This window comes from Danio rerio, chromosome 10 (assembly GCF_052040795.2).
Source record: "Danio rerio strain M-AB ecotype USA chromosome 10, GRCz13ab, whole genome shotgun sequence".
NCBI lineage: Eukaryota > Metazoa > Chordata > Actinopteri > Cypriniformes > Danionidae > Danio > Danio rerio.
The window spans coordinates 33550073-33569448 of record NC_141030.1 but is presented as its reverse complement, the minus strand read 5'-3'; the positions used below and the strand labels follow the sequence as shown (position 1 = coordinate 33569448).

At 35.5% G+C, this 19376-nt stretch overlaps 1 protein-coding gene across 1 annotated transcript; it reads left to right on the top strand.

Moving 5' to 3' along the window:
• Positions 1 to 5638: 5638 nt before the first annotated feature.
• zpr1 (ZPR1 zinc finger) lies at positions 5639 to 17269 on the top strand. Its single transcript, NM_213108.1, is given in 13 exon segments — positions 5639 to 5874; positions 5973 to 6134; positions 6222 to 6312; positions 7783 to 7853; positions 8767 to 8853; positions 8976 to 9098; positions 11268 to 11394; positions 11712 to 11782; positions 11876 to 11965; positions 13083 to 13193; positions 13902 to 13991; positions 16546 to 16611; positions 16866 to 17269. Coding segments are annotated over 13 exon segments (1326 nt in total). The 5' UTR covers positions 5639 to 5757; the 3' UTR covers positions 16986 to 17269.
• Positions 17270 to 19376: the final 2107 nt, after the last annotated feature.

Here is a 19376-nt window from a genome sequence, read left to right as displayed (position 1 = left end):
AGTGAAGGCGGCACACGAGCCGCTAATTTACTATTAGGGAGAAATGTTGTAAAACTTCACCTCTGCCTCTCTCTTTCTCACTTTGGACATTTGACCCGCTGGCCTGTTTGTAAGGTAACTTTCCCTCTTTTCTTGGCTGTTAAAGCTGTCGATCCATCCAGACACGAGCGTGCCTGATGTTCAAGTTTTCTCCACTGTGTCTATTACCTGTGATAACCGCGTATTCTTCCCGCCATGGGTGAACAGCGCTTCTTTTCTAAAGCCCTTTCTGTTGAGCAGATGAAGATAATAACCAATCATCATAAGACCTCGCCTGTCAGCGCTCAAAAAGCAGGCGGTATAATATTGACATGAGTTTATTAGCTGTAAATGCTCATGCTGTCTTCTGTGCATGAGTTTTGTTTGATACATTCAGAAAGAGTGCTTTCTTTAAGCAGGTCAAATTAAGAGTACAGTTCATATATCTGACCACTGTATTAAAGAACAAAATTGTATTAAAAATAACCCTATAACTGTCACACCAAGACAAAAGCAATATATTTATGCAATATAAAAGCAATAAGTGCAAGACCAATTTAATTAAAAACATAATCAAAATTTAAAAAAAATAATACTAAACCATAGCCATAAGCCATAAAGTATTTTAGAGTTTCTTTTAACACAGTACTATACACACTTTCCTGTTTTTCTTTTTTCGTTTTTTTTTTTACAATAAAATCAAAATCAAGTGAATTAGTGCAACAGGATTTAGTTTGCTTGTTTAGTTTAGTTTCACGAGTGCTTCCAGAAGATAAAACTCCTGTTTATTGTGGTATTAACCAATCAAACTTCAAAACTACCAAAGTGTGAGTGTGTGTGAGTGAATAATGCATGTAAGAGAGAAACAGTGTGATTGTACCTGTGTGTGCGTCTGTGTGTGTGTAAGAGAGAGAGAGAGAGAGAGAGTGTGTATGAGAGTGTAAAAGAGTGTAATTTCGTGTTTGTGTGTGTGTGCGCCCATGTATATGTATAACAACATCGTTATTACACAGATGTTAGGAGGAGATGGTGAATTATGTGGACATTATGTATAAAATTCAATCACACTAAATATTTTTTTATTTTCAGAAAGTAAAACTACACATAATTTCCTGTAAGGGTTGGGTTTAGAGATTGGATTTGGGGTTAGAGCATTCAAAAGTTTGTAGAGTATAAAAACAATTGTAACCTATGTAATGTCCCCACAATTCACAAAAGTGTGTGTGTGTGTGTGAGAGAGAGAGAGAGAGAGATAGAGATAGAGATAGAGATAGAGATAGAGTGAGAACTGTGTGTGAGAGTGTATGAATGTGTAAGAGTGTACATTTAGGTGTGTGTGTGTGTGTGTAAAAGAGAGAGAGAGAGAGAGAGAGAGAGAGAGAGAGTATGAATGAACATGCTGAATTATCTCATCAGTGAAGTGATTTTCTGGTAAAAGAGCCTGACGATGTGAATTCTTGTACCATAGAAATTATTTACAGAGAAAAAAGTATCGTAAGCCATGTTTCTTTTCATTCTGCTTAATCAAGTGCCCCAAAGATATTTAAAATAAACAAAACAATATGATGTCTTTTGACTGCCTTCTTTAATAACTACATTACACAATACTTGTACTTTTACTTTCAGTACTTGAGTAGTAAATTTTGAAATAAACTACTTGCAATACTTAAGTACAAAAAATGTTGAATACTTTTGTACTTCCACTTAAGTATGGTGCTTAAAGAGCACTTCTACTTCTACTCAAGTCACTTTTTGATAGAGCACTTGTACTTTTACTTAAAGGGTCACGAAACACCAAAACACATTTTTTGAGCTGTTGACAGTCGTATATGTGTCCCACACTGCTAAAAACACTATTAGGACACCTATATTTCACTAAAAAGTGTAAATTGGTTGTTTTTGCGTTATTTCAAGCAAATTCGTACTTCCTGTTTGAAACGAATTTTTGAAGCTGCGTCACGGTCATGACATAATAGCGTGTATTCCAGCGTGCAGACTGGGCGTCTGTGCCAGAGTGTGCCTTATTACGTCTTACAGTGTGATGCATTAATGCATGAGTTAGGCTTGGTTCAAACCAATCAGCGCGCTCTATTGTGCAACTTCATTAATATTCATTAGTGTCACCGTCTTTACACCACAGAGACGCCACGTTGTGTTGGCAAAACAAGCGTGAAGTGTTGCTTTTACAGTTTGCTGCCATTAAGTTTCGTTTTCATTTTCTCTCTGTGAGAGCTTATCTGGATCACGTGTGGATTACAGTGTACGCGACGCTCGACAACAATAATTTACGTGTCTAAGGGGGATTATTGTTTACCTGAGAGCTGTTCTCATCTGCAAACGCTGAAATCCGGATTCCGGATGTAGTATTTCTCTTCATAAAGACGCGGCTCTAGTTGCTGGTGATTGTCCTGTCTCTACAGATTTGGTAAGTGAGCGACCAGTGCTCTTTGTATATTCAGTTTGTTCGTATCAAATAAGTTAACTATTGCATTGAGTGCAAACATGTTAGCACCGCATTTTGTGACCGGAATAACACACGCGGCTTTCGGACGCTACCTGCCGTGTGCATCTAAGTTTCCGGGAAATGCGGAGTTTTTTTTCCGTCATTCGCCGTGCGGTATCAAACATTGCATGAAAAATACACGCTTAGAGCAGATCCTCGAATCAAATATCTCATTTGTCGCGAGGGGCATGAATGAATTCCCTGAATGAAAGAGCCGAACTGCAGTTAAAGTCCGACATTTAATAATTTGGCAAATAATTCGACTACAGATGTCCATGTAGGTTAAACACCATCCCTTTCTCCTGTGTATTTTGACTGAAACTCGCGCGTGCCCAAATAGACACTCCCACACCCTCCCACTTTAGTTTCTCCGACACTCCCCCCTAAACAGAGCTGGACACCCCCACTTTTCTGACTTTTTCCAAAGAAGAGGTGTGAAAACACCCTGCTGAAACGAGGGGGTTTCATGGCCCTTTAAGTATGGGTCTCTAGTACTTTATACATCTCTGGTTGTTCAAGCGTAAAACGAGACAAAATGCCTTTTACTTGCACTCGCCCGTCAGAATCGGCAGGCTAGCGCAGAAGCTCAATTGAAAATACTGGGGTAAAATAAATGCTCATATTATAAAGACATGGCGGGGAAAATGTAATTTAATGCAGTGCTTCTTGTACAATCGGCATATAGTGTTGGGCAGTAGCGTCGCTACTAGCTTAACTACATTTCTCAGTAGCGTGGCTGTAGCGTCGCTACTTTCTAAATCAAATAGCTTTTCAGTAGCAAAGCTATTTTATTAGTCAAGTAGCGCAGTAGCGTCCACACAAGCTACATTTACAGATCGTGGATCAATAAGTGATGGCACCAACATTCACTGAGCTGTGAGGCCGGTGTCTAGCCGATGAAACTTCATGAAAGTAAATCCAGATAGGGAGAAGGATGATTTCTTCTTCTTTCTGTTTTTCGATGTTTGACAACAAACTTTTGGTGCGTTACTGCCACCTCTGGTGAAACTTGCTTGATGGAAAGATGAATGAGGGAGAGTAGTTATTTCTGAAGCAGGATTCCTTGTGACCATACCTTGAGAAGTACATTTTAAGATCCAATAACTTAATTTCTAATGCTGTGCTCAAACAATAAAAATACTTTAGTATATATAACACCATAATGCTTATTACAATATATAAATAAATAAATAAATAAATAAATAAATATATATATATATATATATATATATATATATATATATATATATATATATATATAATTTCCCCTTACTATAAATTACTATAGTATTTTAAATGTGTAACACCTAGTTTTATTTCATTTTTAGTTTTAGCTGTTATATTCTATAATGTGTTTCTGTTTAGTACAGCATATTTTTTACAGTAAATAATTGAACTGAACTATTATGTCTGATATGTTTCATTGACAGTTTTATTGATCACTAAGATATGATTGACTTGGATTTAAGTTGCTTCGATTTAAAAATGAAATTGTAAAAAAAAAGCTTAGATGTAGCTTTAGCTTAGCTTGCTACATTTCCCCGGGGGTAGCTTTTAGTGTAGTTAAGCTACATTTTAAGTAGAGTAGCTCACTACATTTGTCAAGTAGCTTGCCCATATATATATATATATATATATATATATATATATATATATATATATATATATATATATATATATATATATATATATATATATATATATATATTATTTTTATTTTTTATTTTTTTACTAATAAATATAAAGAATTTGAGCATGCATGAGCAGGGTTTGATCTTGTAAGGTTTGTAGTTTTATACACTAGCTCAGTGGTTCTCAAACTGTGGTACGTGTACCACTAGTGGTACAGGGGCTTCCTTCTAGTGGCACGCAGAGGAATCAAATATGTAATATATACATGCTACATACAAATATTTCAAAATTTATCAAACATGATTTACATATGAACATGACATAAAGCCTATATTTCTGAGGTCCAGGCAACATTTTCAGGTGTTGATGAATTGGCTACTATATGTTAATACTTTTACATTTAAGTACAGCACTTTTCTTTTTACCTTTTACACATTTTAATTTAAATGTTGATGTTTTTAGTTAGTTAGTTTTTTTACATATACAACACAGTACAGTGTTAGCGTTCAGACTATTTATGTTTAAAGTGGCTGACAATAATACATTTTCTTAATAACAGGAATTAATCTGCCACGTTTTTGAACTGTGCAGAACTGTATCTGCTTTACTGAGCTTACTACGCTGTATTTCAATACTGCTCATTATGGTGGTACTTGGAGAGACGATTTTTTTCTGAGGTAGTACTTGATGAAAAAAGTTTGAGGAGCACTGCACTAGCTAGCCAAACTAAATTTGTGAGGCAAAACCAACGAAGTGCCTTGGTGTAAGCATCCCATTATGTACAAACTACGATCTGATAGGCTACGTGATAACTAATCCTTAGTGTGGAAATCATGCACATTAAATGATATAGTACTCACAGAAGCTGAGAGAAAGACTGTACTTTACTCTTTGCAAATGTCAATAAAACATGCACTAACTTAAAATTAAATTATATACTGTGGGCATTTACTGTTTTTTTTTTTTAAAACATCCAACACAAAACAACTTTCCCAGCATAGCCTACTGGGTTTAGACTGTTTAAAAGGTGTAGATGTGCACCACTTCATATAAAAAAAAAAGTGAAGCTAAAATGTTTTAGGTATTGCAGCTGTCACCTCACACAGATGACGAGATTAGGAGCCAGATGCTCTGATGCAGAGCTAAATTCTTAATGCATGCTATCATAAACACCCCTGTTTTATACTAAACTAACTAATTAGTATCTAACTAAGTGGCTAGCTAGCAGCAATCATAGCTAACAGAAACAAATTGAACACAAAGTGTAGTTACTGTGATTCGTTTAATTTGGCTCAAGCCCCATGTGTTCATGAGACGTTTGTTTTAATAAACAAAGCACTTTAACCAGAAAAACAAACAGAGGTAACGTCATCTTTAAAAATATTCAAAATGCGATTACACAAACGTGTAGTAGAGACTTTTATTTTGACATATTTTCCAAACTCCATCTGACCCGGTGGTGATACAAGCGCATGAGGTTATTACAGAAAAACGTGTGCAAGCGCCTGGAAACTTCTAGCAAGACGCCACTCATTAATATCGAATCGCTTTTTCTCTAGTGAACTAGAGATTGCAAATAGTTTTAACCTAAAGTGTCTCACAGGATGTCAGTTATTGAAGAGGAGCGCGTCCGCGGCAGCGTTTTTAAAGATATTAATGCGGAAGATGAAGATCAGCAACCTACAGTCATCGAGAGTTTGTGCATGAACTGTTATGAAAATGTAAGAAGCTTACTTTTTTGTGATTATTAGAAGTGGTGATGGTGGTGGTGTTTTTCTTATACATTTTAAATTAAACAAATGTATTATATGCTTTTCAGGGAAGCACGCGTCTTCTTCTTACTAAAATCCCTTTCTTCAAAGAAATCATCATCAGCTCCTTCGCATGTCCACACTGTAACTGGTCCAACACAGAAATCCAGTCAGCTGGTCGGATACAAGAACAGGGTGTCCAGTACACCCTACAAGTAAAGACCAAACGGGTAAGGATGGACCTAACAGCAGAATGTTTAACATTAATTTGTTTACTAAACCATCTTTAAGCGAGCATATCTTGTATGTATGTGCAGGACATGAACCGAGAGGTTGTGAAGTCTGACAGTGCGTCCACCAGAATCCCACAGCTTGATTTTGAAATTCCTGCTTTTACACAGAAGGGGTGTAAGTTGAATATTTTTATTTTGCCTCCTTCCTAGATGTTTTTATGTTATATACTGGGCTTGACATGAACTTTTTTTGATCACCAGCCACTGTGGCTAGTAGATTTCCAGCATTACTAGCCACTCATTTCCACTAGCCACACTTTTGTTGGAAAAATATAATTTATATACATAAATTTGACTTCGACATGCTAAAATTATTTGATTTAGGTTTTGTGTTATGTCCACTTGCCTTCTCATTCATTTCACAATTGTTTTGTGTTGTGTATGTGAGCTTTCTCAGTGTGTATGATCGAACAGGTGATGTCGCATTGCAATTAGTTTTTATTTTACATGACTTTTCTGGGCTCAATATTAAGATTTACCAAATGTATCCTTGATCTCACCAAAAATAAATAAATAATTATTTCTTAGCCGAAAATGTTAAATGTGTTAAAACAAGCAAAATATAGCTGTATACATGCACTTTGTATTTAATAAAAATTTTTTTTTGTTTTTGAGATTTAAAAAAAAGAACTATTGCCATGTATCTAAAATATGCACAGTAATCTGTCTTGGTTAAGGGTCCCAGATCACCAGTTAACTACACATAAATTGGGAGTAATCTCCCATTAAAGCAATGTTATTGTAAAAAATGATAATTAAACCATATTCACAAAAATAACTGTAAGCAAAAGAAAACGGGTGAAAAACATACTGTGTGTGATAATGAAAGGAGGATCACACGCACACAGTTAATGTTAAGCCTGGTAATAATCTGTTAAAAGAATAATTCAAAGGAAATCAGTGACTGCAGCTGCTTACAAAAAGATTATATATATACATCCATGCATACATGCATATATCGCTTGCGCAAACGCAGTTACTTTTGTCAGTCGTGTTGCTTCTCAATTTTAAGATCGCCTTTGCATGCATGTTGGATCATCCTTAAGGTCGAACCCTGCTTTTAAGAATTATTATTCGGGAAAATTATTTTTTAACCAGTCAAAGTGGCTAGTGGGAGTGTCTGTTTTACCCGCCACGCTGAAATCTACTCGCAGTTGGCGGGTGTTAATGTAAAGCCCTGGTTATAAGTGTAAGTTCTGGTTGATTTAAGTGCAGTTGGGTCAGAGAAAGAAAAGCATGAAAAACAACTGTTACTGTCCATTTAAAATGTTTTTACATTTTTAAAAATAGTTTCATGGAATGGAATAATCTAGCCACAGTGTATGTGTGTGTGTGTGTTTATTTCTATACTTTGTCAACATCATTTAAGCCTACTTAATTTTGCCCATTTCATAGCAAAGCACTTGTAATAATATAAAAGTGTTTAGTATAATCACTCATCCTTTTTTATATAAGTTTAAATTTAAACTTCAAAATACCTTTGACCCAGTAGCAGCCGTGAGTTTTGTATTATGTATCATCTACAGAATGTTATTTTGTTAAAAAAATAATCTAACATACTTTTTGTCTGTCCAAATGTGTTTAGCTTTGTCAACAATCGAGGGCCTTCTGGACAGAGCAGTGGCGGGTTTAGAACAGGACCAACCTATAAGAAAGGTGTGCACCTCAACAGCATGAATATATGCCTTTATGCTTGGGGTTATATTATAAATTATATTATGTACTTGAGTTGAAGAAAACATTTTAAAGCATCAAAATAAACTAATATTATTTTAAACATCTTGCCCTCATGTTTTTTTTTTTCATTTTAATTATATGTATGTAATTATCTGAGTGAAAAATGTCAATTTCCCCCATGATTTATAGAAGACACCCTAAAGTTTAGTGTCGGATATGTTTAGAACTGTTTATGGTTGTGGTGTCCAAACTCAGTCCTGGAGGGCCGGTGTCCTGCATATTTTAGTTCCAACCCCAATTAAACACACCTGAACCAGCTAATCAAGCTCTTTCTAGGTATACTAGACCACCAGGCAAGTGTGTTGGAGGAAGTTGGAGATAAACTATGCAGGACACTGGCCCTCCGGGTCCAAGTTTGGTCACAGTTTGGTCATTTTGGTCACAGTGCACCCCAAAGTACTTTAGTCATTGTAGTTATTTATTTTTTTAACCCATCCATCAATTCACTAGGTTTACCTATTTGTCAGCAACACGTTTTACATCCTTTATAATATAATATATAATTTAGTTTTAATATTTTTTTTATGTAATATGTATTTTAATATGCACAATATTTTGTTTTATTTTGACAAACCCATTATGCTGAATTAATTTGGAGTGAAGGATTGTATTTTATTTTCACTTCACTTGCATTTAACATTTTGTCTGTGGAATTTTTGGATCTTTTGTAAATTTAATGTGATGTGGACAGCAGTCATATCTTCTTTGACCTGTCTACAATTTCAACCAAATCATAATTAAGCCAAATTATTAAAATCCTTGTTTATTTTTGTTTTTCATAATGTATAATGTATTCAGCTCTGTTTTTGTGACCATTCCATCCATGTTGCAGGCAACAGATCCAACTGTAGCTGACAAAATCGAGGAATTCATCCAGAGATTGAAGAAACTTAAGGAAGTAGAGGATGAATTCACATTAGTAAGTCTCACAGAAAGTGAACTGATAAAAGATTGCACCCTTGACAGAATTAATCCACATTTTGCCTGTTCATTATTGTTATGCTAGAGCTTATAAATTCCTCATTTGACTTCTATCTACAGATTATTGATGATCCATCAGGGAACAGTTTTATCGAGAACCCATTTGCGCCTCAGAAAGACGCTGCTCTCTCTGTGACGTATTATAAAAGGACACCTCAACAAAACGCTGCTCTAGGTATAGAGGTGAGAAACTGCTACAGCATCTGTACTGCTGAGAAAATTGTAGGGTCCTTGCTAGTAATGTAACTTGGAACTTTGAATGCACATGCTTTGATTCATTCATTAGAGGAGCGCGTTTCTGTTTAAAGCCATGATGACTAAATTAACACTGGCCTCAAGTTGATTTCAAGGCGTGAAGGCATCTAGGCTGAATCCAAATTCTGCTTCACCTTCTTTCACCAGAGGTTTTTCTTCCTGATCAAATTTTGATCACTGCATAGATTTGTCCTTCCCTGCCTCTGATATCTCACACAAAACCGTTCCTTCCATTTCTGACAAAAATATTAATATTGTGTCTTAAAGCTTTGCTTGGGCATCTGTTTTGATGTAAAAGTATGTTTTTGATTGACGTTTTGCACTTTTGATAGCATTTCTAGCAAGATGTTAGTATTGTAGTAAGCAAATATTCCTTTAGTTATTCTCAAAGCTCTGTCTTTTGTTATACATGATTAAATCATTATGCTGTCTTGGAAATCTTCTTGCCTCTAAAGTCACTTCCTGAAAGGGCAGCAAGACAACGTCCGCACTGTAAGCTTTTCTTTCAGGTTTTCAAACAGGTTTGGAGCAAATGTTGGTAATCGCCTATGTTATTTTCAATCAGAACACCCAATATCTCAGTTGGTGTTGACGACTCGTCGGCGATTCTCTCACATCACATCTTTGATAGTTCACACTGTGTGATTAAGGGAGATTTTTCAAAATCAGGGCTATAATTGTGCAGTTTAAATTAGGCACGGGACTATAACTAGATTCAAGGTTTACCGCGGTTTGGAAAAGACAAGGTTTTTAAACCGCTCAAATGTTATACTTTGTGTCCCAAATCGCATTCTTATGCACTTTTCTATGCCATTTTGTAGTATAAATAGTGTAAGTAGTGCGTTCACACTGAAAACCCTAAAAATATAATAAGTGCACTTTAAATACCCAGATGATGCACTCATTCAACCGGCAAAATGAAGTGTGGAATGATGGGTACTCCACACACTCAACAACCACAGGTTTGCTCAAGTAGCGGAATGGGCGGAGCTATCGAGCGCACGTGTTGGATAACTATTTTGGATGGTGAAAGCAAAATTTTCCTATGAGAGTGATTATGCCGCCTCCCAGTGGTGAATGCTGTTATACTCATGGCAGGCATTATTTGAGACACTGCTCGCTGTAGAGCAGGGTTCACCAACCCTGTTCCTGGAGAGCTACCTTCCTGCAGAATTCAGTCCCAACTCTGATCAAACACACCTGAACCAATTATTAGTACCTAAAGCAGGACTTGATAATTACAAACAGGTGTTTGGTCAGGGTTGCAACTGAAATGTGCAGGAAGGTAGCTCTCCAGGAACAGGGTTGGTGACCCCTGCTGTAGAGCCACTTGGGCTCCAACGAGGGGGAGCTCTAACTCCTCCTCCTATAAGCTGTCTTAATGTGTACACCCACCCCACCCCCATCACTTGTAGAAGAAGTGCAAGGAAGAAGGAGCTGGAGCTCAAGCTCTGCCCAAGTGGCTCTATAGTGAGTATCACTTGGATTATTTGGTAGTTTGTTCATTTATTTCAGTGATTTGGCAACCGGCCAATGTCATCAGTGAAATGGTTTGTATTTTCGCTTAGTATAAAAAACATTAGTTCTCCATTTGGGACAACACTACATACATGTACTATGCTGTTGAGTGTGTAAGTAGATGAGTGCATAGTGTACCATTTGGGATGCAGCAACTGTTTCTAAGGTATTTTTGAGGGTTTTTAAATGGGTTTTGTGTTGTGTAATCTGTTTTAAAAAACTAATGAAGAGGGAAGAAGTCAATCATTTATTTTAACAATTTACCCTGATAATTTTGCAAAAAAAAAAAAAAAGAGAGAGAGAGAAAGAGAGTGAGAGAGAGAGAGATATTTAATGGAGATTTTTTTTTTTTTTTTTTTTTTTTTTTTACCCAGACATGTAAAAAAAGAACTTATTTTAGAGCAGTAATCTCAATACTTTCATACCATAAAACAATTATATTATCCATGAAAGGTTATCATACCATCAGAATTCTATACTGGCTAGTTTAAACTCTGCATTAGTTTTTGGATGAACTGTTTAAAAAGTGCAGAAATGCAAAATCTGTTTTTTTAACTTTAATCATCTCTTTTATTTTAGGTTGAAGAAGAACAAGCAGATGAGAGTCCTGGCAATGATCTAGACACCCTGAGGAATGAGGTATTAGTGTTCAACACTAACTGCCCAGAATGCAACGCTCCAGCTAATACAAACATGAAGCTTGTCCGTATCCTTTAAAGTATGCTAGCATACAGCATGCACTTTGATGTTTGTTGTGCATTAAATTGCTATTCACATAGTTTTCCATCATTTTAATAGATCACCAGATTTTTTTCAAGTCAGGGAAAATTGTTGTTTTCACCAAATGATGTCACAAGGGAGCCCTTGGAGATTTTCAATTTGAAATAAAGCAATTTGTGGCTTAAATGAGCATTTTAGTGTAAAAATGGCACTGCATTGGGGTAATTGGTGCATTAAGTCCTTTTCAAATTGCTTGTTATAATTTAAGCAAAACAATTTATTGTTCCCTTAATCCAGTTGCAGAAATTCCACACTTTAAAGAGGTCATTATAATGGCCACTAATTGCGATAGCTGTGGACATCGCACCAATGAGGTAAAAGTAATAAACCACGCTATGCTTCTCTTCTCAATTTTTTTTCACTGATCTCGTCTTGTATACCAACCTTTATCACTGATCATTAAATAGGTAAAATCAGGAGGAGCCACAGAAGAGCTGGGAACCAGAATAACACTACACTTAACAGATCCTTCAGATATGTCCAGAGACCTGCTGAAGGTGAGTTTGACCGCTTGTGTTTGGATTAGACTACTGTGTTTACACTAGCAAGGTAATCTCAATGAACGTGTTTTTGGCAACCTCCTAAAGTAGTCAACATGGCTTTACACCCTGTCTACATATGTGTTTAGCATGGTTTAAGTTTATTCATTTGTATAGAACTTTTGACAATTATTTTTCGAAATCAGCTTTAAAAGAGGTGTTTATTACTACATTAGTCTAAATTAAAAAAAAGTTAAGGAGTTGTGTATAGGGTGGACAGTATATAAACATGGACATCCTGCAGTGTTCTTTCAAAAGGTGAGGTATATGTGTATAGTACATGTTCAATAATATGTATTAAGTGCTTGTGTTGTCCACATGTGATTATGGTTGGATGTCATTCTTTTTTTTTTTACAATACCAGTGTAAAATTCCTGCTCAGTTACTGTACTTACTGGTGCCTGAAATGATTCTTTAAAATAAAATCCACAAAGTTGTTGAATGACATAAAAGTGGTTATTTATTGCAAAAATAATTTAACTGAACATTACTTAATGTATTCACCTTATTCTCAGCCGACGAGCGGGCTCTGCCATTTGAATCTTTTTGGCTTGACTTGAATCTTTTTTGACTTCCGGTCTCATTCACTTCCATTCATTTTTTGACGTTAAAAACTGCTCATTACGCTGCTTGATGTTGCAATTTGATATTTTCTTATTATATTATTCTACTTGGTCTGTATAGTCATGCAAACATTTGTTTGTAGAGCAAGTAGTTTGACTGTTTTCTGCCGTTTATTATTCCTAGTCATTTTTCCCATAGGCGACTGAATCGAAAGTTCTAAGACAATCGTGAAAACAGGCACACGTCCGCATTTTAGAATAAGGTCAATACTTAAATGTTAAACACATAACATTTCCATTGCAAATTCACACAGCCATAAACCCAACCACAATACTAAATCATAATTACAGTACTAATAACAGCTGTTTAGTCAGTGTCTTTGGAATTTTTCATCGAGGTTATGCATGACACCTGGTTCAGTGCACAACCCTATTTGTGATTGAGTTGAAGAAAATGTAATGTTAACATCAGGTGTAAATTGGAACTCATCATTAGGATGTGTGTGTTGCAGTCAGAGACATGCAGTGTGTTGATTCCCGAGCTGGAGTTTGAGTTGGGAATGGCGGCTCTCGGAGGGAAGTTCACGACGGTAGAGGGGCTGTTGAAGGACATTAAAGAACTGGTAGGAAATCAAAGCTACACTTACGGCTTTGGTTGTCATTTGGTTGTTTGGTTGTCATTGGCTGTTGTAACAAACAGCTTGTTTTATGCTTGTTTTGAGCAATTCCATGCAAATGTCAACCTCGCAATGAAAAAAAGGTTTTGAACAAAATAGCGAAACCCTTTCTAAGTTTGTGTAAGCAAATATTTTACATTACTGTAAAATACTCAAATGTCTCTGGCAGTGTTTTCAAACAATTATATTTGATTTACCAAAGTCACACAAGTGGCAGTTTCACATCTGTTACATCAATAACCGAGTGGTGTCACATCCATAATGAAGATTTTCCACATAAATGCAAAAATATAAAATAAAGTTAATCATTTCTGTTTCATAGTGAGCCAACTCTTATCCTTTTGATTACCAATGTTTCTTTTGGATTGTGCAGTTTAATTCATAGAATTTCTACAAAGTTTGTTGTTTACTGTAATCTCCCAAATGTTTTTGGTCACATCTGAAATGCATGTTTATTTTCCTCATTTAAAATATAACAAATGTTTACAGATTGATATTTTTCTAATCCCATAACTCTGTGGTTGGTTGTTTTGGAAAAAATAAACATGCTTTTAATCTAATATTAACATATGTGAATTTATGTTTTGAGATTTTACTGCAAATGTCACATCCATAATGCTGGAATTGCTCTTGTGCTTTTTATGGTTCTTTTAGATTGTTTCGAAAAACCCCTTTATGTGTGGAGACAGCTCTGCATCTGACAGAGTGGAGAAGCTGCAGCTGTTTGGACAAAAAATCGACAAGGTTTGAAATAGTTTACTTGTTAATGTCACTTAAAAGCTTCTCTAATAAAGTTTTTTTTTTTTTTTTTTTGCATAAATTTAAAAATATTTCCTTTTTTAGTGCTGCTTACTTAAATATCATGGTTATTCCAACAAGTATTGAATTCTTAATTTACCAGAAGTTAAAACACTGGTGTTGTGTTGTCTAAAATTCAATATAAACATGTATAAAGATGACATCTTGTTGAAATTTTATGTAGAAAATAAAGGAGCATAAATAAAATGCTTTGACCATTTTTTTAATTTGGACCAAATGTTGTCAGTTTTCAGAACTAAACAATATGTAATGCAATGTTGTACTTGAGCACATAACTGTAAATTGTAAATTCAGAGAAACTAAAGCCAAGTTCAGGCTGCATGATTTTAGCCCAGATTTTGACTCGCCTACAGGTTTTAAGAAACCGCAGACAAATGCCTGGAATCATAGGCAAATCGGTGCTCATTCACGTGAGTAAAGCCTGGTTTATACTCGACGCGTCCGCTTGCTCGCTTGAGTGCGCACGGCAAATGTGACGTCATCGCGGAGTTTGCGGAGGTTCGCTTTGGGTGCATGGTTTCGGCTGGCGGTGCGTCGGGCATTTTTTGAGACTCGATCGAAGAGTGCACACGGCGCCGCAACTGATTTGAGTTGAGTATGAACCACTTTGAAGAGATTTTATGTAAAACAGTCCGACTGTATACGCATCTTATGACCCGTGATCAGAGAGAAAACCAGATAATCAATAATTCTTGGCTAGAAATTGCAACAGCCATGGGAAAGGAGAAAGTTTTTGTTAAAAGGTTTGGAAAAACCTGAAGAATAAGTTTATTAAAATCAAAAGAGGCCATGGCAAAATGTATACAATTACAGAATGTTTTTCCACCAGTCATAGGTTTTGCACTGATGTATTTTGTTTAATTTTGTATTAAAAACAATTTAATAGTTACAAAACTATAATGAAGTCACAAAATTATTTTTGATAACTGGAAAGTAATACAATTGACTGATGCCATGTTTCTCTGGGCTTTATTGTTGATAATGGTCAGGAATGTTGGACCATCACTGTCTTTATTAGCATAAGAATAGGACAGAAACTAGCCAGACAGTAATGTGTGAATTGTGAAGCGGGCTAAATCCTAAAAACATTTGTATTTTTTAGTAAGTGTGCTTTTTTTCTTTTATTTTTGCGATAATAAAACATTTATTTGTAGAGCAACTCATGTTCTGTTGTCATTAATAATTTAATAAATTGTAATAGGTATAACTGTCCGAGATATGAACAAAAGCAAGTGATGACCAATAATTATTTGCTAGAAATAACAACAGCAGTGGGAAAAGAAGAAAGTTTATGTTAAAAACCTAAGGGATAAGTTTATGCCAAAAGAAATCATAGCAAAAGTGGAGACCCAGGTACACAATTACAGAATATGTTTTTCCACCAGTCATGGCTTTTACACTAACGTATGTTATTGGATCGTATTTGTAATACATCTGTTTTTTTTAGTAAGTGTACTTTTTATTTTTTGCTTTTATCCTTGCCATAATAAAATTATATTTGTAGAGCAACTCATGTTTTCTTGTGATTTTAATATTTTAATAAACTTTAAAAGGTAAAACTGTCAGAGATATGGACAAAAGCAAGTGATGCATCAAAGTTTGATTTAAAAAATCTTAAAGGTTATAAAAATGCTTATAATCATTAAAATAATTTATAAAAACAATACAAATAATTAGTTCAAAAATATTGAACTACATTATGATATGACGTACTTCCAGAAAGTTCCTACTTCTCTTTTTATCCGTCTGATTTTAAGGTGGGTTTCTTTTGACCGCCCCTGTCGTTTTAAAGAATATCACAACGGCGAACGCGGCGAGTATAAAAGGCTTGGCCGTTTCGTGAGGGGCGCGCGCAGTTAGTGGAGGTGCGTGCTGTCAAAGACGCAATCTAAGAAGAGTCGCTGACACCGGTGAGATATTTGGTATGCTAAAGATCTGTATCATGATTCATAATCATGCTGTGTGAAATGTATTCGGATTGAAAATAATATCAGCGATTATCTACGGCCAATGAGAGGACAAATAAGTACATTTTTACCCCACTAAAGGCTTCTTTCTCGTTGTGTAATTAATAACTAAATATATACTGTGTGACCTCACGTTGTTTCCATGTCACTTCTCACGTGTTTAGTTGCGAGACATAGTTTGCAGACCAAGTTGTCAGATTCTTTCTATTGTAAAGTCATGCATTGTAAAACCCCCTGCCACTGATCCATCTTGGAGTTTAAACAGCAGCGACTGAACGCTAGCCCTGACAGTCATGCAGTGGGAAAACATCTGTGACGCCACTACTTTGAAAATCATGCAGTCTGAACTCAGCAAAAGACTTATGTAGTGGTGTCAATGTTTTTATATATATATTTTATAAATTATTTCAACAAGCCACTGTTTATTAATAAAGGAAGGTATTAACCACATTGCTATTTGTATTTACTGTTCTAAATTAACAAGGTGTTGAATTTATATAAATGTTTCCTAGATAATGGCGGGAGAAATGGATGTGCATATTGTCCTGGATGATCCAGCAGGAAATAGCTATCTTCAGGTAGTTAAACTGTAATATCCTGTGTGAATGTAATTTATTCATTGTTTTATTTTTTTTTTTTAAAGTGCAAATATATTACATCGTATTCTTTTTGTGAGCGCTAACCACCTCGCTTTTTGGAAAAAATATGGAAAACTGGACTGAAACAGTTTCCATTTACTACAACTTCTATGTTAAGCTGCTTTGACGCAATCCAAATTGTAAAAGCGCTATAGAAATAAAGATAAATTGAATTTTTTCTCTCTCTTTTGCAGAATGTTTATGCTCCAGATCCAGACCCAGAAATGAAGATTGAGAAATACACCAGGACTTTTGAGCAGAACGAAGACTTGGGCCTCAATGACATGAAAACAGAAGGGTACGCAGAGAAATAGGCTTGAAGTCAGAAAAAATGGAGATTATATGTTGCTAATTGGCAAATTCTGTCAAATTCACCATTATGTACCATTATTTAATTCAGTTTTACATGTAATTGTAATATCCCATGTAATTAACACTTCTGCTGTCGTTAAAGTCAGCTTTATTATTTAAGAAAAGAAATACAGCTGTTTTGGCTTGAATGAAAGCGCAAGGTTGTGTATTTTCCTTGCTGCCTATAAAGTAATTTTTAAGTTATAAGTTTTGGTCGTTGTGTTAATAAATAATGTAACAACAAAAATTGTTACTACGTTTTTGAAGTACTTAAAACTACAGACACTTAAAGTAGTCTTAAGCACACTGCAGATGTGAATTCTGCGGCCACATTATTTCCTTTCAATGTAATTAGACTGACTCATTAAGGGTGTAACATGTAAAGGTTTGTGTTTGGACAATAAAACACTTTCAAATATGTAACAAGTATGATGCTGGTCTATTTACACTTAGCTTTTCCAGTTCAGTGAGACGTCTAATTAACTTGTGCTTCGGCAGACATCAAAACAACAGTGTTAAAGCTTATAATACATTTTATGACTGTGCTGGAACTAGGGCTGGGCGATATGGCAAACATGCAATCTCGATTTATTCTTTTCCATATTGAACTATAATGATATATATTTCGATATCAATTTCCTATTCCTTCAGATTTAAGAGTATCCCAACAATGACTGAAGCCACACAGTGTTTCCTCTAGTAGTTTTTCCAGCTGAGGTGTCAGGCCTTTTTTTACACAGGTATACCAAATACCTGTGGCGGTATTTCAATGACAAATGTAAGCGCGGTATTAAAAGTCGAGATCGCATTTATGTAATAGCCTATGAGCATGCGGATCTCTTTGCTTGCACGCCGATTTCCTCTGCTGGTGTACAAAACTTATTGCACCCCCCTCAAATATGAGCTGCTTCAAGAGCGCGCTCTCAAATATACGCTGCTGAAGTGCAATTTAGTGAATTTATGTAACGAGTATGTCTCCAGAATTTATTAGATTTGCTAGGAATATTTATGAACATCTCTAATAGACCTACAGAGTAGCATTAATGCGTCCTGAAGTGAAGTGAAACGGCTATACGTCGTGTTTGCTGGCCTCACGCATCATGCACCTGTCTGTCAGTCAGCACGTCACCTTAAAGAGTTAAACAAATGACGCACAGCACTGCTACAGTTACAGAAAAGTTTGCGCTGTTAGAATTCACTTATCCTTTAATACGTTTTGGTGCGATTATTACCTATTAAAAAAAATAAAATGTTTTGAATGAGAAGCTATGATGTAGCCGTGGTGGGATGAATTTTGGCATGGCGCCCCGCCATGGAAGAATGAATGTAGAGGAAACCATGCCACATATTAGAGGGTCTATTAAATATCATAACATATATTTGGTGGCCGATAATGTTTGGCAGATGAAAATTCTGTGCATCTCTAATTTCAACTCACTTCTAGATTCCCATTGTTGCACATTTCTGCTGTGTGATTGGGTCTTAGTAGGGTTCATGAAAACCTGGAGAAGTCATGGAATTTTGACATGACACTTTTCAGGTCAGGAAAGGTTTTGTAAAAACAGAAAAACCCATGAGGTTTTGGAAAAGTCATGGAAATTACATTTACATTTCGTATTTTAGGAGACATTTTTTCTAAAGCGACTAAAGCTGCGATCACACTAGAGAGTATGTGCTTGCAAAATGATAAGACGTTAATAAAAGTGAGCGATTGCTCCATCTTTTAAATGATCTTCTATTGGTCTAATGCAATCACATGATGCGATTTCGCAGGTAAGAATTCACCAAGCTTGGACTTTCGAATGCAGTGAAAATTTGTCGCATGTGCTTGCGTTTCTGGTCTGCCGCAGATTTACCTACTATTACTAGTTTAACAAATCATTATCATCTAAAATTAGTTTGACAAATATCTCTATACTGGCTTCATCTATTGTTCATAGATATAAAAATAAATTGAAACTAAAGAGATTGTTGCGTGTTTTATGATATGCTGTAATAAATGTAAACGTTTCTTATGATTTACCACGTATACGTAGACATTACATGAAATATTGGGTCATGAAAATTAATTTGAAAGTCCTGGAAAGATCATGGAATTTTTGTTGTAAAAATATGTACGAACCCTGGCTTGGATCAATATAGAGTAAAAAAAGTCAAGAGCTTATTGTTATTGACATCAGTTTTATACCAATTCGATATAATATTTATCTGCCCAGCCCTAGATGGAACATGGTTACAGTGCTGAAAATGCACTGTTTATTTACATTTATCTTGTGTTTTTATATAGTTTTATTAAAATGACCAGAGATCAGTTAAACCAAAGTTAGCATTCTTTAAATTGTCGCTTTTATTTC